This window comes from Tiliqua scincoides, chromosome 1, assembly GCF_035046505.1.
Source record: "Tiliqua scincoides isolate rTilSci1 chromosome 1, rTilSci1.hap2, whole genome shotgun sequence".
In the NCBI taxonomy this organism is placed as follows: Eukaryota; Metazoa; Chordata; class Lepidosauria; order Squamata; family Scincidae; genus Tiliqua; species Tiliqua scincoides.
This window is the reverse complement of record NC_089821.1, coordinates 62,384,231-62,406,945: the sequence shown is the minus strand read 5'-3', so window position 1 is coordinate 62,406,945 and position 22,715 is coordinate 62,384,231. Positions and strand designations below refer to the sequence as shown.

General features: G+C 45.5%; 1 protein-coding gene across 1 annotated transcript in view; it reads right to left on the bottom strand.

Moving 5' to 3' along the window:
* Positions 1–4,292: 4,292 nt before the first annotated feature.
* LOC136636224 (ribonuclease inhibitor-like) overlaps positions 4,293–22,715 on the bottom strand; it is a 36,252-nt gene continuing 17,829 nt past the window's right edge. The window contains exons 7-13 of the mRNA XM_066611179.1: positions 20,114–20,284; positions 18,427–18,597; positions 15,162–15,332; positions 11,025–11,195; positions 9,188–9,358; positions 5,904–6,074; positions 4,293–4,684 (exon numbers count right to left, since the gene is read on the bottom strand). Of these exons, the coding sequence (XP_066467276.1) occupies positions 4,594–4,684; positions 5,904–6,074; positions 9,188–9,358; positions 11,025–11,195; positions 15,162–15,332; positions 18,427–18,597; positions 20,114–20,284 (1,117 nt within the window). The 3' untranslated portion in view covers positions 4,293–4,593. The remainder of the gene's footprint in view (positions 4,685–5,903; positions 6,075–9,187; positions 9,359–11,024; positions 11,196–15,161; positions 15,333–18,426; positions 18,598–20,113; positions 20,285–22,715) is intronic.

The window sequence follows — 22,715 nt, the reverse complement described above, 5'->3', positions numbered from 1 at the left end:
TTCTTTTTCACGTAAGTGCCAACAGGAATCCTAAAACTACCCACTCACTGGGGAGAGGGGACCTTTTCCAAGTGCTGCTCCTCTTATGCTCAGCAAGGGGAGAGGACCTGTCCCTCTTCACCCTACCCCAGCCCAGTGTCTTCTCTAGTGGCTGTACTGAAGTGGCAGAGCTGGGTCTTCCCCCCCCCCCCACCTGGCTGCCCCAGAAGTAATTGCAGTGACAGGATGACAGCACCACAATTACTTTCAATCATATGCCGCTGAGGGTTGAGCAACGCTCTGGGCAAGCGACGCCAATAGTGACTGTGAGGGGGAGCATTCCATTGGCATCCCCCACAGGGAGCCACAGAGTGCTGCGCCCGGTTCCACATGGCACTGGTGACCCCCCTCAGCTACGCCACTTCTGTCCTGCTGTTCTTCTGCCTCTTAGATTGTGAGCCCTTTTGGACAGGCCAGGGAGCCATTTAATGGTTTGGTTTTGTCTGTAAACCACTTTGTGTACTTTTTTGCTGAGAAGCAGCATATAAATATTCTTAATAATAACAGTAAAATGAAATCTGTGGCAATGCACTGGTAAGTGGCATGCAAGGTCCCTCACTGCCTCACAGCATGTAGTGGGTGCCAAACATGCTGCTTCCCTGGGGAAGGCCCAGCCATTAGGCAAGGTGATGCAGGTTGTATCAGGGGCAGGTTGCGAGAGGATGAGAGGGGGCAGATGGAGAGGGCCTCCCGCCAGCCTGCCGCAGACACAGTTTGCTCTTATCTTTATTTATTTTATTTTTATTTGTTTTTAAATTATGTTTTTAATATGTTGTAAGCCGCCTTGAGTCCCTTTGGGGAGAAAGGCGGGATAAAAATAAAGTTATTATTATTATTATTATTATTATTATTATTATTATTATTATTATTATTATTATCATCTCCTTTCCATCCAGTAAATGAGAGCAGAAATTAGGCCACCTGCCTCTGTATCTTGACCAGATGTAATTTCTTCACACGTGGAAGGGCAGGATTTCCAGTTTGATGACAGAAATCGTGTAAATGAAGATGCTTCTTTTAAAGATGCTCCCTTAAATCAAACTGGAAACCCTGCACTTCTGCAGTGGAAGAAACTGTGCAAGGTGGGTGGTGACCAACTGGCTGTGTTGGGTTTGTGAACGTGTGGAGTTGGCAGACCTAAGGCAACACTGGGGGTGTTCTGGATCATGCGCTGCTGCTGTTTCTTCTGCCAATCCTTGGGGTGGAGACTGGCTGTTATGAGCATGGGTGCCAAAGAGGCTAAGGTTGGGTTTTCTTCCAGTGGCATCGCTAATTGGGTGCAAACCACACCGAGCGATGCGCATGGAGGGGGGAGTGTGACAACACCACTGCACAAAATCTTCATATTTTTGAATAATACCATCATGTCAATCAATGTGTAATTTCATGTAGAATGCAATGAAACAAACTGCATTGAAATATCTCTATTCTATCAAAAGATATAGCCAGTAAACCAGCAGGGGGTGGGGGAATGAAACAGCACCACACTCATCGCCCAGGGCTTTGCCCCACCCACTGCATGGGAGAAGGTTCATCATAGGACTGACAAGCTGGCCTCCCGCACTGGATGACACAAACCCTAGTGACACCACTGTTTTCTGCCCCTTCTTCTGGACCTGCAGGAACAGTGGAGTGGGATGAGGCATCACCCTTTCCAGCCTCACTCCGTTTCCTCCAGTGTGTGTATTTACGTGCTTCATGGCCAGCAGGGTTGTATTCATTTCATTTTATTATCACAGGTTGCACTATTATGCACACTCTTTTGCAAGAAAGTTCCGTTGAACATAATGGAACTTGTGTCTGAGTAGACATGAATGGGATTGACCCACAATTTCTGTGTGGATTGGGAAGCAAGGAGCTAGGAGTTGGACTGACTGGGGTTGTGTTCTTGCTCAGAGAGCCACTCCCTTCTCTCCAATGGATTAATGTCATCTCTCTCTCTCACACACACACACACCTCCCCACACACATAAACAGAGAAGAAAAACAACATTCAGTATCTTTTCGCCTCCAGTTGTAGCTTAGTGCATACAGAATGCCAGTCAACTGCCAAGTACTAATCATGCTATTTATGTAGTGCATCTTTTCCCCCTTCTGCCCCACACCAAAGATTTGCAAATTAAGGCCCAATCCTATTGCCAGGCAGGGCTGAAGGCTGTCACGCTGCTGTGGCAACTGCCATCGCAAAAATGCCATAAGGCACTTCTGTGCCAGTGGAGAGGATGTGGCACCAATGCTGAGGCCAGTGCCAGTTGGAGCTGGGCCTCAGTGGCAGGAAGATGGTATCATGGAGCAGCGAACAGTGAGGCTTTTTGGAGTAGGGTGTGCAGAGGGAAGGCAGGGGAGGGTGGAACTTGGCAGGAGGAGGGTGGCCCAAGGAGAGGATCGGGCCCAGGACAGGGATGGCAGCAGACTCTGCTGCAGAATCCTATGCCCCCTCCCGAGCCTGGAATCCTGAAACAGGCCTCCTCAGTTCTGAACCCACTAAATAGCAGAAGAAGAGCTGAGGTGACCCATTGCTGGCCATGGAGCTCAACAAAGGGTAAGGGAGGAGATTCCAGTGGCTGTCCCGGCCCCGCAGGATTCACGGGCAGCCATTTCGCCACTGCGGTTCCTCACGGCAGCCCCGGGGCATAGCATTGGGCTGTAAAGGACATTCTAAAATGAGAGAGAAAATGCAGAGTAGATCCTCTACATGCATTGAAAAAGAAATTTTCCAGAGATTTTTGAAAAGATCTGGATTCCTGCTTGGTTCCTTATGGAAGGACAAAGGCTTATGTATCAATTGCAGGCATGCAGTCTAACATAGAACGTGCTAAAGACCTTCTCAAATCTGACAGATTTATAGGGAAAAATAGGGCGGGCCTGTGGGCAGGTGGGCAGAGACTGGCAGGCAGGGCCAGCACTCAGCAGTTATGCTGGATCCTAGCCCTGTTCCTGGGCAGCATGGAGCAGCTCCTGGCTGCTCTGTTCTGCTCGGATCTGCGCCACCTCGTCAGGTGGTGCAGATCCAAGTAGACACATTAGGGCAGTTGCAACTCTCCCCACGGTAAGGGAAAAGTTTTCCCCTTGCCTTGCGCTGAGCCTCAGGCAGCCCCAAACTTGCGCTGGATACAGCACAAGTTAGGATTGTGCTGCCTGGCTACTCTTTTCTAGCAACAGTTGTTAGCAATTTCCCGACTATTTGAACAAGTCAGAAATTAACATTTGGCTTCTGCAATGCCTCTATTTTTTCTTTCAGTAAATTGTACTTATTTCATTGGCGACCATTTCATGGCTTGGCAGTTTCATTCAAATGTAGCATCATGTCATAAATCCAAGTTTCATCAGAACCCTGAGATTTGGAAAAGACTTGAAATTTCAGTTTCTAACTTAAATATTCAGACTCTTGCACAGCAGTTCTTTTAATCTATCCCGCTTAATATGTGACGGATACTAGAACAAGCCATTGCCAAAATGTATGTTACTGTTAAAATATGAGACAGAAGAGGAACAGGTTAAGTATATGATACAATGGGCAAGAAATGTTGGTCATGAGATATCAATGGAGCAATAGGAGAGCTTGTGGATTAAAAGACTAAAATTTACATTGAATGGGAACCTTAAAGAGAACTTTTATAAAATGATGTATAGATGGTATTTGACTCAAGGTAAATTGGCAAAAATGTATGAAAATGTACCAAATAGATGTTGGAAGTATAAAAGACAAAAAGGAACATTCTGTCATACGTGGTGGACCTGTACAAAAAGCGAAAAAATATTGGACTTTGATACACCAGCAAATGCAGCTAATATTTAAAGTAAATTTACAAATGAAACCAGAAGCTTTTTTGTTGGGAATATTGGATGATTCAATTCAGAAAGACTATGAAACTATGCTTTGATACATGACAACTGCTGCAAGAATAGTGTGTGCCAAATATTGGAATGTTCCAGAGATACCTGTACTGGAAGAATGGTGGCTAAAGGTATTGGATTTGGCAGAAATGGTTAAACTTACAATTCTTCTTAAAGATAAGCCAGTAAAAACTTTTATGGGCAATTGGAAACCATTCATGGACTTCCTGCATATTGAAGGGAAAATGAGACAAATAACCTATGGATCTGATGAGTAGATAGGAGAATGTTTTTCTCATTTTTCTTTTTGTGTTGAAAATGTACTTTTTAATAAGTGTAGATTGTTTAAGATTTCATAACTAATTTTTGTATGATTTTGTAGTAGAACAAAGAAATGTAGTTTGAGATCTCCGCCCTTGCCACATAGCTTGTGATATCTTTATTTTTTAGGATTTTTGGTATTTATTCTTAATAAAACAAAAAAGTAAAAAAAATGTGACTGATACAGATTGTCAAGTTCATGAAAATCAGAAAGCTCTTGAAAGTGTACCACTGCAAAAGTCATCAACCTGGATTCCCTGTAGCGAGACTTCGTTAGAGTGGCCTATCACATTTTCCACTGCAGTTGTCCTAGACAGGAGTAGCTCATTGCAAATGCTTAAGGTTATTCCCCACCCCAAAAGGCTGAAGAACCCAATGCACTTGCTCCAGTTTATTCTACCACAGAACAATGTTCAGGTCAGGTTTGGTGTTTTTCACAGCACCTAATTCTTGATGCATTTCTTCAGTCACGGTAATCATGCGAATGCTGTGAGGCAAATCAGAGAAAGCCAAGAGTTAGTTCTCTCCCTGCACACCAGATGGGAACTGCAGTCAGTCAAAAGCACCTTGTACTCAACATCTTTTCAGATACCCTGAAATGGGCTCCTAGTACAGAGGGCCCTCCACATCTATGAGCTCAGCATCTGTGGATGCCAAGCCCTGGTTCAGAGGGCCTCCCAGAAGAGACCAGAAGTGCCTCAGTCACATCCAGGAAGACTTCTGAGGCGGGGGAAAGCCTGTGGAGTGGGCTGTGGGCCCTCTACAACCTCAGAAGGCCTCCCGGACACAACTGGAAGTGACATTCAGTCACATCTGGGAAGCGTTCTGAAGACACTCTTTTATACAGATTCTAGGTTTGCCTTCTTTAAGCTGTGCTACAGCGACATAAAGTAAATGGAAGTTTGTTGGCAGCATCTCTGAGTTAACACTCAAGCAGGAGATTCTGTAATATCTCAGTGCCATGTGCTGGCCATTTGTACGATGGCAGGTGATTCACTCTTTCCTGCCAAATTCAATTTCCCTTATCATTCTTTGGGTGTTTATTTGGTTCTTTAATCCCCTTTTCCTTTTATTGGACTTTGAATAAACCTATTACATGAACTCTAAGTTTGCCTAGTCCCTGGTATGGAAAATAGAGTGGATTGTCACATCTCCTCACTCTGCAGGCACTACTGTGAGAGTGATTTTGATAGACATCCCTGAGGTTTCATACTATTCTATTGTTCAGTCCATGGAGCTCCTATGGCTAGTCTGATCTACCTCATTGGTGGCAGTGGCTTCAGTCTATCAAGACTTTAACTCAGTAAGCTGCATAGCCAAACAGGGAAGAGAAGAAAGCAAGAAGGGAGTGAGCATGCTAACCAGTAGATGCTACTGCCCTGGATCAGTGTGCAGACACTGGCAGTCCCTGACACAGGTGCATTAAAAAAATCTGTTCTTATGTCAATGGAAATTTCACCCTTTTTTGCAGCAGCACTAGAAAAAAATATTTGGAAAGGTTAAAAAAATAGAGCAGAGTAGTTTTTGCAGAGGCGGCCTCTAACATGCAATGTGGGAACTGTTTAGGTGAGGAAAAAACAAAGAAATCCCATCTGCAAGAAATGTCAAGCAATCATTTTTGCAGGAAAAATTAGCATGAAAGTCGGCTATAATCTCAAACAGTAAAATAAATATTATGGGAGGGAAAAAAATCCAACAGCTCTTACGACAGATTCTGCAACTTGCAGTTAGGATGTTCAAGTCCTTCACGCAATAGCCTGGCTTCTGACTCTCCCATTTCAAGATAATAGAGGTTTAGGTCTGTCAACCTCTGGCTGCTGCTGAGAAGAGAGGCAAGATCTCCACAACATGCACCTGTGAGACTGCAGCCAGAGAGGCTGCAAGAGATAGTAACAAAAAGAAAAGCAACAGGTTTGATATTTTAGACTAAAATACTCTTCGTGTTTTCCTGTCAACAGCTAGAAAGAATAAGTTGTCTATGGCTGATAGATCTGAGACGCGTGATATCGACTCCAGAGTCAGTAGCTTGCACAAAACAGTCACAGTGTGCTTCAGGATGTTAGGTTTGCAAATCGTTTCTCAAGATTACTGGGTCACAGCTTTTGAGACTATGCCAGAACAAGGCACTAGTTGGGAGCCGGTAGTGGCTCAATGCTTCTGTCCCAGAAATCACCATGTCCATCCAACATACAGTCATAAGGAAACCGAGAATTGGTGAGTAGAGAGCAGGAGTGGCATAACACCAGTTTGTGCCTGGGCAAAATTCTCTAGGCTCTTTTGGAATACCTGAAAGTCTATAGCCCTGTTCATAAGTTATTTGCTATGCATTCCTGAATTCCTGGGCAGAACAGGGAAGCATGTTGGGAAACCCTCCCCAACTCATGATCAGGATGTGTCTGTAGCAATAACATAGGCCAACACACATTTTGCTTCCTTAATGTTACACCAATTCCTGGGTATATTTGGGGTGCTGATTCCAAAAATGGCATCTGTTTTGCCCTATCATGTCTAGTTTTAGAGATATAGTATAGCCTCTTTAGTGAATGGTTCAAGCAGCTTCCTCATGAAGAAGCCTACACCATGGCTTCGTCATGAGGAAGCTGCTTGAACCATTCACTAATGAGGCTATACTACGTATATCTCCAAAACTAGACGTGATAGGACAAAACAGATGCCATTTTTGGAATCAGCACCCCAGCACCCCAAATTCATATCAAACCACCATAAAGTTTGGGAAAAACCTTTCTGACCCTCAATCTTGTAGGCCTGTGTAATTGCTGAATGTCACTGTGTAGTGATGCGGGGTTGGCCCCCTGGCAACCAGTTTTATACCTCAGTTGGCCCAACTCCAGCCCCAGTCTTCTGGTCCCACTGTCCTAGGACCCACAACATGTGCGGCTCCACACTGGCTATGTTGTGTGTCTAGCATGGGTATCGTGGGAGGGACCTCAGAGCCAAGACCCCTGGCACAGATACTGATGATGGGGACATCTCACCAGCTGGGACCTGGATCCCAGCTTGGATCCCACACTTGGAAAGGGTGTGCCTTACTGGAGAAAGGAGGTCATACGAATGGCAGGGACATTGACAAGGGAGACATCTCACCAGCTAGGCCTAGGATTCTGGCCACTAATACTGGCTGCCTGGTGAGGGTGTGCCTTACTGGAGAATGAAGGTCAGAAGATGCCAGTCTCTCTGAGGTGCCACTGAAAGGGAAAGGTGGAGGCAAGGGGCAACCCCATAAGAAGTTATTGCTGGGGACAGAAACCTTGGGGAGAGGCATCCCCAGGGCCAACTGCCTCATCTTGCAAACAACAAAGCTGCAGTTGTGTTGCAACCACTTGCTAAGAGTTGCTCTATTTGCCCTGAAGTTAGGACTAAGAGCTGTTGTGAGTAAAACTCCACATATAGTCCAATGGGTTCTGAGCTCTCTGTGATGGACCAAGAGAGAGACCTTGGGGTGCTGGTGGACAGCTTGATGAAAGAGTTGACCCAGTGCGTGGTGGTGGTGAAGAAGACCAATTCCATGCTTGAGTTGCAGCCACCTGGTGAGAGTTGTTCTATTCACCCTTAAGTTAGAACCAAGGGCCCTTGTGAGCAACCCCCACCCCTACAATGTGGAGCTACCCCGTGGGACGCGAGAGTGATGAGTGATCCTCCCCCAACTCCCACTCTGGAATGTTCATGGGGGAGCATTCCTCCCCACGACCATCGCTGTTGCAGGCAAATGCTGATTACAGGGAAGGCAGGTCTTTGAGAGTGCATTGGTATCGAAGATGATGCTTGCTGGTGCACTCATGCTCACTGCCACTGCATAAGTACAGAAATGTGGGGGCTAACGTTTGAACAGACCTTATTCCATCAATAAACTGTGTGTTTTAGGAAGAAGGGGGACTGGAGAAACTTGAATTCATGACTCATTTTCCAAGAAAACATATTTAGAGATCCAAGTCTGGAACTGGCTCAATTCACATGACTATATGTCTTATTTGTGTAGAGTCCCAGCTAGAAATATAGTTTCCTCAAGGAATATACAGGTTGAGACTAATTATTCACGTGGGTTGAATTTCAAGCACTCATATGGATGGCAAAAAATGCACTATAGCAAATCAATTTTAAAAACAAAGTTTCTTTGCTCCAGTTTAAAAACAGCCTTGCTGACCTTTGTGATGTAAGATAAGAGTCATTAAGAAGACAATCCATCAATCAGTCATCCTCCAAGCTTAGAAAGATGCTTCACTCAGCCCCTCCTTTCACCAATGCAAAGTGATCACCTTTTCTTTCACATGCTCAGGGGGAAGGGAGGGGTCGCCAGGAGAAAGATTGAAGGATTCTCAGCCAGCTCCCCCCCCCCCCTCATTAAGGAGGTTATTGTTAAGGGACTTCAGTTTTTTAAACTGATTTTAAAGGGATGCATTTTCCCCTTCTCCAGGGATCAGCACATTCCTTCTCATTTGCAGTGGCCATTCATGATGAATCAAATTCACCTATAAAAAGTCCGTGTATAAATAGACTGGACCTGTACAAGTATTCTGCTCCTAAATACATTCACATGGAACAGAAATTCATTAGAATAGATAACCAGGGTGAAGACTAGGCCAACTGCTTAAACATTTGCTCCTCTCTTTCTCTGTCCACAGTTACCAGGTCTGCATCTGTACAATCCATACTATGCACACCTGTGTTTAATCTTGGTTTCAAATTCTGATTAAAAGCTAGTCACAGGGCACACCAGGTATCTTGTTGTCTTGGTGCTCCCTGAAGCATCTGGTGGCCCACTGTGAGATACAGGAAGCTGGACTAGATGGGTCTTTGGCCTGATCCAGCTGGGCTCTCCTTAGGCTCATAGGTTATGCTACATCATGATTAACTCTACAAAGGAAGGGGACACACAAGCATGCAGTGAACTCTCCATTTTCAAGCATGGTTAAGACTTCAGGAATGTGATGTCTTCACCAGATCACTGACCAGGAATGTAACTGTCACTCACTCCAGTTTCTGCAGCCTGCAGTTTGGATGTTTTAGGCCCTTACAAAGAAGGCTCAGCCCGGAATTTTCCAGCTTATTCCAGTCCAGTTCCAGGTCTGTTAAATTTTGGTTGGTACTGAGGACAGAAGAGAGACTTTCACAACAAGTTGCTTTAAGACCACACTGAGAGAGCCTGTAGGAGAAAAGTGGGTAAAGTTGTTATATTTATTCTCCCGGTTTCAAAATCTATCCTGCCATTGATTTCAGCACTTACCTGCACAGAAATGTTTGATTTTCATTGACATTGTGATCACTAATGCCAGGCAACTCCTGTGGTTACTTTACCCTCTTTCATGTCATAGGCAGAGGGAAAGACATACTGTTGACTGGTTTAGCAGAGAAAATATCTGGAGACCTAAATCTATTGCTCTCAGGGGTTTACTGATTGTGACTTTTCAGAGGGGATGAAAGGCGGAGGAGTTTTCATTTCAACAGGAGGGATCTGTCATTCCTATTATTTAGGACTCCACTATGACAAATAATAGAATCATAGAGTGGGATGGAACCCTCAAGCCCATCTAGTCCAACCCTCTGCGTTTAGCAACTCCAGAAGGTTCCCTGTCACTGACAGCATGCAGATGGGAAAGGGTCTCCTGGGTCACATGGACACTTGTCACCTCCCTTTCCCGGGTTCCTCTGAGAACACAGTCATTAGCCCCAGACTCAAGGCTTCCTTCTCTTGGGCAGCTGCTCAGTCTGAGACATGCTCTGTGGCACTGCTCAGCTGCCACCTGAGTGCTTCTGCTGTTCATCCCCAAACTCATTCGCTTCCTTTTCCTCCTTTTCTTCAGCATTCTTTACTACTTCCTTCCCTCTTTTTCCTATGCCTTCCTTAATATTCTGATTTTCCTTCACTCCCCTATCCCCACTGGATCCTCCTTTTCCACCTCTTTTTGCACTCTCCTTCCAGCTCCAAATCAGCGGCTCCATTTTCCCATTTGCTTCTTCTAGCTTCTCCTTCACAGTGTCTCACCTTGTTTCTCCTCCCCGAACCAGTGTACACACTCTTTCCTTTGGAGTTTCTCCATGTCCTACCCTCTGTCCTCCTCTGAGCTTACTGTCAGCTGTGCAGCTATGACATCATTGCTGGGCGCCAAACTAGGAAGCACCATCAGGCAGCAAGTCCGTGCAGCACAGAGATCTGCCAGAGGTCACTTTTTCCTCAGTCACTGTTTGCACTCCTGGATATTGCCATCCTTGTTCTTCTTTTGGAACTGCACCTTTCCAAGCATCTACAGCTGTTTTCCCATTACTCCCAAATTTCTGCCCCAATCGTTATTCCTGTCTATCCGTGGTCCTCCTACTCTGCAGTCACCCTTCACCTGTGCTCCTCTCAAGCCCATGTTCACATGTCCAGCCTACCTAGTAGTAGCTCCATAAACAGGGAGAGAGATGGAGGGCGCTTCGCCTGGGATGCCATATGGTTGTGCCGAATGTGCACTGAAGAAGACAGCTGTTTCTAAGGAGGCACCATTCTGACATCTGAATGGAGGGAAGGACAAGGATGCCAGCGGAATGTCACTTCTGACAGGGAGGAAGGGTGCCTGTTTCTACTGCAGACAATGGTGCCTTTTTCTAAAGAGCACAAAGGCCATATGGGCCAGGAGCAGACCTGAACTCCACATCTGGGTCTAACACATTCCCCCAGTTCTGGAAGTTCCACCTCACCACAAATCTGCGTTTTTGCAGCCCTGGTTAAAAGGGATACAGCCACAAGAGGTGACACTTTGCACCAATTACTTCCCACATGGACTGTTTTGTAGTATTGACAGTTCTGGTCTAACAGTTTGGATGTTTACCTTAATTTCCGAAGATGGCAGTTTGGATGCTCCAGTGCCCCACAAAGCAGCTTCATGCCTCTCTTTCCAAGTCCATTGCCTGATAAGTCTAGCTCTTCTAGAGACTCTTTGCTGCAGAGCACAGAAGAGAGGTCTTCACAACAAGCGGCTGTCAGATTACAGTTAGCAAACCTGCAGGAAGACAGACAGCAATGAAAAGTGAGGTGCCCATTTATCCATTGCTCTTTCCCTACTTTAACCCAAATCTCCTCTGCACTGGATCACTTTGGAGTCTAAAAGATACTGAATTGTTGCCAGGAGCAGCTAGTGTTTCCCAGTCAAGATCCTTGGTGTTGCTGAACTCAAGTAACTTGTCTTCCAGTATTCTGACAGGATGCAGCAATTTAATCTCAGGTGGACTGAGTAGTGTTAACAAAGAATGCTATTCACTTCCTCCCTTAAGGGGAGATTATTCCCTTCTGAAGGAGCAGTGCACAGGTCCCTTGCTCAGTTATTTGGTCCATTATCATTCTGACTTGAAACCTTGAAAAACAGCAAACCAGGAATCCCAAGGGTGAATTAGGTGCAAATTCAAAGAAGTTGCATATGGAAAATGGATAAATGCCATGCTATCCAAAGCACAGGAATTGTGTAGTAATGAAAAGGCCCAGGGAGGATAAAACAGTGGAAAAAAAAACAGAGACAAAACATAAGTCGTTTCATTTTCTTCATTGTTAAGGGTTTTTTCTCTTCATTTTTCTTGTGGGAAATCTGCAAATACTGGGAAATTTCCCATTTGAAAAAAAAACTCATTTTCTCTTAAGAATGATCAACAAAATGTTTTTTAAAGGCAACATTTTAAAATATTGTATTTGCCCTATAATCACACAAAATGCTTCCTATTAACGATGTATGTCCATCTTTAGTATTAGGCCAGTGATTCTGACACTGGTGGGTTAAGTCCCATCAACCAGGGAAGTGCTGGTCCCTGGCCCCTTAAGGGGCAGGGTGGGGGGTGGCAGCAACACAATCCTCTGGATTGCGCTGCTGCCAGGGACAGAAGAGTGTTTTTTTTACTTTCCCCTGGCAGCCTCAGCCTCCGGAGGGGTTGTGGGGAGCCTCCTTGGGGCTCCCCAAGCCTTAGAACCAAGAAAAACTGTGATCAAAAACCACTTCTGGTTTTATATCCCAAAAATATGGTTTCCAGCCGCATTTTTTTCTTTATACTGAGGCTTGGGGAGCCCTGAGGAGGTATCCATGGGGCTCCCTGCACCCCCCGAACACCAGCACTGCCAGGGGTAAGTAAATAAGTAGCTTCTGAGTAGAAGTTTGGAAAGCTCTGTATGAGACCATTACAATTCCCATAGACTGCAGTTGCCACTTTCAAATCCTCTCAGCTGCTTCAGCATCATGCACTTTCTGAAGCATGTGAGAGAAACTGGTCTTTATTAGGAAGTAGACATTCATCCATTCAGAACTCTATTGTTAAACAAAAGAGAAACAAGTTAAATCAATGTAAACCATCAATGCCCAGAAGTCTATGGAGACGAGAATGAAATGTGGGGTTGGAAGCTGGTGTTCTTCCGGAACCTGGTTCTTCAGAGAAAGGAACTTAGGGTGGATGTATTGCCTTCACACATCCCAACAAAGCATGAGTCAAGCAGGTTATGGGTTTAAACAGGCAACAATTTACTGAACTACAGATGTTACAGTCAAAACCCAAAATTCATCATTACTAGTTCTTACTAATAAAAATTAGAAACTTTGGATGGTGCTGAGAGAACTAGAAACTATGGTATCTGTTAGGAGAAACTCATGCTGACTAGTCAGAGCAAGGAGGTCCAGGCAGCATTCAAGGTTTCTGGTATCACCTAGTTGGATCTAGAAACTACCCAGTCTGTTTTGAAGAACAAGTTCCTTCCACAGAAAACCAGGAAGCTGTGGGTAATTACAATGCAGCGTAAACGGGTTCTTCCCATGTGACACTTACTTTCTAGTTTTGGATAGGTGCTGCTAGTAACCTCAGATGCTGCCTGAACCTTCGGGTTTTGACTGGAAGGCACGTAATAAGAACCCATTCACATTGGCTCTGCATAGTCAGAATGGGTTTCTTCTGACAGGCATAGTAAGCTTCTTGTATATCCTAGCAGAATAAGAACCTCTGTTGCTGTCTGGAATTTCTAGTTTTGACTAGTCAGAACTAGTAATGGCAGATTTGTGTTTCTACTGTAACACATAAACAAGACTTGCAGTGGTCCTAAGTATACTGCAACTCCTCCCCTTTGGTGCAGGTTCCCTTTCTCCGAGGAGACAGCAGCTGCAGTCTGTTCCCGCTAGGAGTCTTCTCATCTTGACTCCAAGTGAAGAGTTGCCTATGGTGATCACAATTTATCAATGCAAACCCCATCAGGGGGATCAAGGAAGAGCTGGATGACATCATCACCCCCAAGCCAGGAATCTTCTGACAATCCACAGACAAGGGATTCCCAGCCAGCATCCCCAAGCTAAGAAACCTCTGGGGACTGGTTCTTACCACCTGTTTACCTCTACACTTTCCAGGCTGCACATTCATCCCTAAGCCAAATGCCTATCACAAAATACCTGCCAGTTGTGACCATCTAAGAGAAAACCACCAAACTCACTTGGCCAGTCCGAAGTAAGCGAGAAAGCTCCTATGCCCAGGTGAACCAGGCAGGGGAACATACAATTCTTAACTGGTCTTCTAAGGACAAGTAGCTAGCACTAGACTTGCCTCTTGGGTGGGAAGGAATACTCCAGGGTCAACTGGGGGGAAGACGTTTAGGGAAGAACAGAACATTTCCAGACTCTGTCCCCATCATCCAGGAAACAATGGCTGCCATCTTACTGGTTGCCAAATGCCCAGGGATGGGAACTCGTCAAGTGACTCAAGTCCAAGTCTCGAAAATACACGTTTTTCGCTGACTTGTGCAGACTCGAGTTACATGTGTCAAACACTCCAGTCTGGGGCTGCTGACTCAGGAATTGCCATGGATTTGGGTGACTTGAGTCATCTACAAATGGCCTGAGGTGCTGCTTGAGGTTGTGCCGCCTCCCTGTCACTTGAAGACCTCTTGCGATGATCTGGAAGCCAGGCATTGCACACACAAGCAGCAGGATACGTTATGTTCAAAGACGGGGGGGGGGGGGCGCGGAGGGAAATGATTAACTTTTTTTGTTTGGGTTTAAAACTTTCAGGGTCTCAGGCTGCAGAAGTAACAATTTTGCAAAAGTAACAAGTTTAGCTGGGTGGGGTAATCCACGTGAGGTTCCTGCACGTGTCCAGAACAAAGCGGAGAAAGGTGCTTCTTCTTGTCCCCTGGACCATCCACTGATGGAAGATGTGTCTTGATTTTGTGTCTCTGGAGGGGGGAGAGGAGGAGCCATTTCTGGCCATAGAGACAAGTGGGTTTTGCAAGCAGAAGGAGATAGAAGAGGTGGGGAGAAGCAGTTCCTGGAGTGATAGAAAAAGAGCCACCCACAGCTTGCGTGCTCATTGCATCGCTCGCACTGCCCCCCATCCCCTCACACCTTGCTGAGCTGGGATGCATCCTCCCTCCCTCCAGGTCCACCCACGCCTGTGATGTGAAGAGGGGTGGGGGGTTTTGTTGCAGCTGGGGAGGGATTGTGCGGAAGGAACCAATTGGCATTTTCTGCACTGCTGCATTACTGATGGAATGGGTGGGGTCAGCAGGGGAGTGCTTAAAGAGAACTCCGGCACAGGCACAGACAGCCCGGCAGCAGCTGAGTCAGGCCAGTGTGGAGGTCTCGGGAGCAGGGGGAGGGCAGGAGGGAAGCTGACCAGGGTGGGGAGAGGGCAGCAGGCGGGCCAGTGGGCAGGCAGTGTTGGAGTGAGGGATTCTAACCCCCATCCAGGATGGCCCACAAAAGCTGCGGGCTGCTCAAATTTGCACCACCTCTTGAGGTGGCACAAATGGGGCTGCTGCGGCTTTACCTAGGGTAAGAAGAATGCATTCTCCTTGCCCCTCTGAGCCGAAACCAGCCCTAATCTCGCACTGGATACAGGGCAGGTCAGATGGCCTCCCTGTTCCAGCATGGGATAGGATTGGTCTGTTAGTGACTGTACAGACATCCTTCAGGTAAAAGTGTTTACACTAAAGAATCCAAGGTGTTGCTTACCCTATACTTCTAAGACTACAGTTTGGGTGTTTCAGTCCCTTACAGAGAAACGTCAGACCTGCATCGCTCAAGTAATTACTACCCAGCTGCAGCTCCCTCAGATTCTGGTTGGTGCTGAGAACAGAAGAGAAGTGCCAACATGAAGCTACTGTGATACTGCAATGCTTCAACCTGCAAGAAAAAAGAATACAGACCAAAGTGGGTCCTTTCAGCTCTTTATCAACATTTCAAACCATGGGGCCTTTTTCCACAAAATCCAAGGAAACCAGTTCAAGAGAACTGACTTATTTATTTTATTTGTGACCAGCTTTTTCTCCCTGGAGAGCACCCAAAGTGGCTTAGAGAACCATAAAATTTAAACATTTTGCAAATATCATTAAAACATCACAAATAAAACTTAACCAGTAGCAGTTACCTCTGAATAAAAGAATAGAAAGGCCAAGCCTATTAAATACAAATCACCAATAAAACATCTACATAAATCCCACAACATATCCAGTACCAAAGTAACAAGAATAAAATCAAAAGCTAGTCTGAAAAGAAATGTTTGTAGGCCCTGAATGAAAATTTTTAAGGAGGGAGCAGTTCATAAAATGAAAAGAAGGGAATTCCATAAAGTTGGTAACACTACTGAGAAGGCCCTAGTTCAGGGGTTCCCAAACTGTGAGCTGTGGAAACCAGCTAGGGGAGCCATGGTATCCTTAAGAAAAACCTGTCACCCTATAGAATATACAGGATGTTAACAAACGCATCGGTAAAGCAGCTACCACGTTTTCCAGACTCACAAAGAGAGTCTGGTCCAACAAGAAGCTGACGGAACATACCAAGATCCAGGTCTACAGAGCTTGCGTCTTGAGTACACTTCTGTACTGCAGCGAGTCATGGACTCTTCGCTCGCAACAGGAGAGGAAACTGAACGCTTTCCACATGCGCTGCCTCCGATGCATTCTCGGCATCACCTGGCAGGACAAAGTTCCAAACAACGCAGTCCTGGAACGTGCTGGAATCCCTAGCATGTATGCACTGCTGAAACAGAGACGCCTGCGTTGGCTCGGTCATGTTGTGAGAATGGATGATGGCCGGATCCCAAAGGATCTCCTCTATGGAGAACTCGTGCAAGGAAAGCGCCCTACAGGTAGACCACAGCTGTGATACAAGGACATCTGCAAGAGGGATCTGAAGGCCTTAGGAGTGGACCTCAACAAGTGGGAAACCCTGGCCTCTGAGCGGCCCGCTTGGAGGCAGGCTGTGCAGCATGGCCTTTCCCAGTTTGAAGAGACACTTGGCCAACAGTCTGAGGCTAAGAGGCAAAGAAGGAAGGCCCATAGCCAGGGAGACAGACCAGGGACAGACTACACTTGCTCCCAGTGCGGAAGGGATTGTCACTCCCGAATTGGCCTTTTCAGCCACACTAGACGCTGTTCCAGAACCACCTTTCAGAGCGCCTTTCATAGTCTTTCGAGACTGAAGGTTGCCAACAACCCTACTGGGGAGCTGTGGCCAATGGCCCAGAAGGTCAAGAGAGCTGCCAGCTGAAAAAGTTTAGGAACCACTGCCCTAGTTCGTGCCATCTCCCATCCCACCTCCATAAGTGATGGCATCTGAAATATGGCCTTCTGTGATGAACAGAGGAGACAAGATAGATTGTACATAAAAAGGCAATTTCTCAAAGTACTCTGGCCCCAAGTCATAAAAGGCTTTAACGGTCAAAACCAACACCTTGAATTGGAAATGAAACAGTGGCCAATGCAGTTGCTACAGCAGCAGCCCAACTGAGTCAAACTGCCAACCTCCCAGGTTGCATGAGGCTTTGCATTCTCCACTAATTGAAGTTTCCAAACCCTCTACAAGGGCAGCCTCGTGTAGAATACATTACAATACATTACCAGCTCAGTGTTACCATGGCATGGATCAATGTTGTCCGATTCAAACGATCCAGGTATAGTCACAGCAGGAGCACTAACTGAAGCTGGCCAATGATGTGGAGCTACCCCAGTGGGATGCAAAAAAGACAAATGTTCATGGAATGTTCATGGGAGAATATCCCTCCCTCCATCCAACATTTGCTTTTGCAGGCAAATGCTGATCACAGGAAAGGCAGGCCTTTGAGAGTGCATTGGTAGCAGCGCTGATGCTTGCTGGTGCACTCATGCTCCCCCCCCCCCAAGCATACAGAAGTGTGGGGGACTACCTTATGAACAGAGCTTATTCCATCAATTAATGATGGGTTTTTGGAAGAAGGAGGGGGGATGGAAGGAACCTGAATCTATGAACCTTTTCCCAAGAAAACAGATTTGGAGATCCAAGTGTGAATTGGTCCAGAACTGGCCCAATTCACACTAATATAGTGGCTCCTAAACCTTTTGACATCAGGACCCGCTTTTAAAAATGACACTATATCAGGACCCACCCAGATTTACAAAACTTTAAAAAAACTAGAAAGAAATAATATATTTATTTATGCATAAAAATAATAACCAGAAAAAAAGACTCTCCAACATTTATCTCCCTGTATTTACACAAATTTGAAAACTGCAGGAGCTCTTTCCAGGGCAATTAGCAGCTATCTGATTTTTGAATAGCCTCAGGGCTTGAGGCAATGAGTTCTCTGATATTTCCATCATACTGTTTTCACTGGAGGTCCTTCTTGGCTGCTGTGGGACCCACCAAAAATTGTGTTGAGACTCACCAGTGGCTCTCGACTCACAGTTTGGGAACCACTGCACTAGTATATGTCTTATTTGTGAGAGTCCCAGCTAGATGTATAGTTTCCTCAAGGATTATTCAGATATCATGCTCCTAAATACATTCACATGGAATTCAAATTCATTTATTAGAATGGATAACCATGCTTAAGGTCACGGGCCATTTGCCCCTCTCTTTCTCTGTCCACAGTTACTTGATACAGAATCAGGTCTGCACCTCTGCTATCCATGGTGTGCAAATGTATGTTCAATTCTGGCTCCAAATTCTGATTAAAAGTTAGTCATAGGACACACAAGGATAGAGGTATGTTGTTGTCTTGTGTGCTTCCTGAGGCAACTGGTGGACCACTGTGAGATACAGGAAGCTGGACTAAATGGGTCTTTGGTCTGATCTATGTTTGAAACTCTCCTTAGTTTCAAACATAATGCTATATCATGCTTAACTCTACAAAGGAAGGGGAACCAAGCATGCAGTGTACTATCCATTTTCAAGCATGTTTACCGTTCAAGAACATGATGTCTTCATCTGACTACAGCCCAGGAATGTAGCTGTCACTCACCCCAGTCTCTGCAGCCTGCAGTTTGGATGCTTCAGCCCCTCACAGAGAAGCCTCAGCCAGAAATCTCCAAGGTTATTGCTTTCAAGTTCCAGGTCTGTTAAAGTTTTGTTGATGCTGAGAACAGAAGTGAGGTCCTCACCACAAGCTTCTGAAAGTCTACAGCCAGAGAGCCTGAAGAAAGAAAGTGGATGAAGTTCTCATATTTTTTCTCCCTGTTTCCAAACCTATTCTGCCACTGATTTCACTGCTTACCTGCACAGAAACATTTAGTTTTCATTTACACTGTGGGTTCTTATGCAACCTGCTGTGGGTACTCCACCCTCTTTCATATCATAAGGCAGAAGGAAGGATATACTATTGGCAGGTTCAGCACAGAGAATACCTGGAGACTGAAAGCAGCCGCTCACAAGAATTTACTGACTGTGACTTTTCAGAGGGAAAAGGGCAGGGGGTTGGTTGTCATTTCAACTGGAGGGATCTGTTGTTCCAGGGCTTTTCAAACTGGGGCATTGTGACTCCACAGCCTGAGGGCCCTGGCCACTTTCCCCTTAAGGGGCGGGGGGGGAGGCATTTACTCACCAGTGCCTGCAGCAGCCTGTCAAGGGTGCGGGGAGCCCTGCGCGAGGGCAGGGGTCCCCGAAGCTTAAAAAGTGAAAGTGCAGCAATCATGCTCCACTTCTGGTTTTATTTTTCCTTCCTTCCCTCTTTTCCCTATGCCCTCTATCTTAGTCCCCCAGTTTCCCTACTCTTCCCCACCTTGCAGGTCTTGTTTTCCTTTCCCACTTCTCTCGGCACTCTCCTTCCAGCTGCAAATCATCCATTCCATTTTCCCATTTGCTTCTTCTGGCTTCTCCTCCACAGTGTCTCACCTTGTTTCTCCTCCCCGAACCAGTGTACACACTCTTTCCTTTGGAGTTTCTCCATGTCCTACCCTCTGTCCTCCTCTTTAATAACAGAAAGAGACGGACAGAGCTTCACCAGCACCTCTGCATATGGTTGTGCAGAATGTGCAGGAGGTCTGGTCTAGAGGGTAGAGCCTCCATTTGCCTGAAGATAACATCAACAGGTCGCCAGTTCGAGGTCACCGGCACCGTGCGACCTTGAAGCAGCTGACAAGCTGAGCCGAGTTATTCCATCTGCTCTGAGCGTGGGAGGATGGAGGCCAGAATGTGAAACCAGATCAGAGTGAAACATCTGGACTGTTGTGGTTCTTGAAAGACAGAACCTTCTTTCAATTGTAAAAATCCCTACGGGGATTTAATCAGCCTGCCTATGTAAACGGCCTTGAATAAAGTCTGAGGAGAAATCTGACGACCAAGAAAGGCGGTATATAAATACCTGTATTATCATCATCATCATCATCTAAGGGACGTGGAACCTCTACCATCTGAATAGAGGGAAGGACGAGAATGCCAGCAGATGGGGAGGAATGGGGTGCCTTTTTCTACTGCAGACAAAGGTGGCTTTTCTAATGTGCACAAAGGCATGGTATGGCCAGGAGCACCCTAAGCTCCACATCAACATCTAACACATTTCCCCAGCTGTTCCACCTCACCACAAATTTCCTTTTTTTGCTGCCTTGGTTAAAAAGGCTATAGCCACATGAGGTGACACTTTGCACCAGTTGCTTACCGTGTGGACTGCTTTGAAGTACTGACAGTTTTGTTTTATCTCATTGGAGGCTTACCTTAATTTCTGAAGATGGCAGTTTGGATGCTCCAGCGCCCCACGAAGTAGCTTCATACCTCTATCTCCAAGTTCATTGTCTGATAAGTCTAGCTCTTCTCGGGACTGTTTGCTGCAGAGGACAGAGGAGAGGTCTTCAAAACAAGCAGCTGTCAGATTACACTTGGCAAACCTGCAGGAAAACAAACAGTGATGAAAAAGTGAGCTGCCTGCAGGGGCATAGCTAAGGCATCTGCTACCCGGGTCAATGAGGATTTTGTAGCCTCCTATGACAATATCTAATTTAAGTCATTAAATAAGTAAAGAGTACAACACGTATGAGTTTAAAAATCTATTTAAGAGAGAGAAGTGATATTGAACTTCACTGAGTATGTAATGAGTACATACATTATAACACACATCTTCGTTTCTGTTAGAATAGGAAATTGTGATGTTAATATTTAGGAAAAGCAAATAATTTTAAAATATGTAATTTTAAAATTTTTTTAAAATGCAGACTTGAATAATGCAAACAACTTTCCTGGTTTGTTTCTGTCTTTTTCTTTGTTACATTAAGAAATGTCAATGTTAATATTAGAAAAAAGCAAGCATTTGTAAAATTAATATCAAAATTAAGAAATGAACAATGACATGACACCGGTCTTTGGTTATTTCTTATTTTTTCTATGGTTACATAAAAAGTGTAAAATTATAGATCAGTGCTTCCCAAACATTTTAGCACCAGGACCCACTTTTTAAAACAATAAACTATTCTGACCCACTAGACCCCCCCGAAAGAGACCTAGAAAGAAATATTTTATTTATTAATAATTATTAATTAATAGTAATCAGGTTCCTGTACTCCTGAAGCTGCTGGAGATGTTATATATAGTATGTATGTGTAGACATTTGCTATACTCTCCCTGGAAATGGAGTTCAAGGACTGTTCCCCCAAACTTTTGTAGTCATTCCAGTATACCCAGAAGGCTGGAGAACAAGATGTGTAGTTAGCGTCTTCCTTGCCAGACAAAAGGCTGAAATTGCGTTCACACATGACCTATAGCATACTAGGTACTAGCTAAAGAAAACTGGAAAATGTGACATTTTAATTTGAGGGTATGAAGATAACCACATACCACAGGTAAGCATTCCAGCTAAAAATTTTATTCTGCAAACCAATCAAAGGTACTTGCAATGGTCTTTTAAAAAAAAGTTTCAAAAACTTTTCACAACCCATCAAAAATAGGCTCGAGACCCACTGCTGCGTCCCAACCTACAGTTTGGGAAACACTGTTATAGATAGAGTAACTGAGGTATACTTAGCTTTAGGGAGCAATCCAAACCAACTTTCCAGCACCAAGGTAAGCGCAATGCAGCTCCAAGGTGAAGGAACAAACATTCCCTTACCTTGAGGAGGCTTCCATGACTACCCAACTGCAGAATGCAGCACATGCCCCATTGGCACAGCTATGTCAGTGCGGGAAAGTTGGTTAGGATTTGGACCTTGGTTATATAGGAGAGGGGGTAATTTGTACCCGGGCCCAGGGTCAGATAGGGGGCCCAAGAGCCAAAGGAGGGGGCCCAGAAACTTCCTGGGATCTTCCATTTTCCAATCTCACCCAGACTCACTGTCCACGTGGGATGCTGGGGGCATTACCATGGGTACATGGCGACAACTACTGCCACAAGCCAAACACACCAGGCCAGGAATGCATACATTCCTTAACAGTGTCCCAACCGGGAGGAAACTGACCTGCCACAGTAGCTCTTCGGTTTGTAGATCCGCTTACCATGAAGGAGTGTATAGGACCTGAGGGACCCAGTTGTGGGGCTACAGCTGCTGCAGAAGTTCATTTTTGTGCACGCAGGACACTTTCCATCTTAGTGTGAACCTAAATACAGTGATGCTAATTTTCCGCAATGGATTTTCTATATTTCAAAGATTTTAGAACGACTTGGGAGTGTGCTTGGTTTTCCATAATTATTTAAATGCCACTGCTGCATGGCCAGGTAGACCTAGGCTCCACATCAAGAAGCCTGATACACCAGGATTCCAAAGTTTATTCTGGCTGTCAGCACCCTCCCCCTGTCTTATTTTGGTCCCTGTTCTATCTGCCCACATTGCCCCCATCCCCCTTGGGGAAGGGGCCCAAAAGAAACTTTGTACCCCTGAAAAATTCCTCTCAGAGGCCCTGCATGCCAGATCTTATTGCTTGTTGTTAAAATATCCCTATCCCTTTTCTCTCCTTGGACAATGTGACCAAACAGGCATCTGGGGGCGGAGCAGCACCTCCACATACCTTCCAGCAAGCTGTGCAGCAAACAGGATGACTGAGAGACATGCTCACAACAAACTGCCAGTGGCAAGCAAGTCCTAGGGGCGAGATACATAAAAATGATTTCTGTGTACCTCTCTGGGGCTGCCTGATCTCCTGGTTGGCTAGCCCACAGCATGCAGCACATGCTCCATTGATGGTGCAGCATGCTCTGGGACAGTCAGGGATAGGATTAGGCTGCTAAAAACAGATAAGGAGACTGTATAAGCATTCTTCAGATACAGGTGCTTACAACAAAGAACATCAGCAAAGAACTCCCCGTTCTGGTGTGGGGTAGGATTGGGCTGT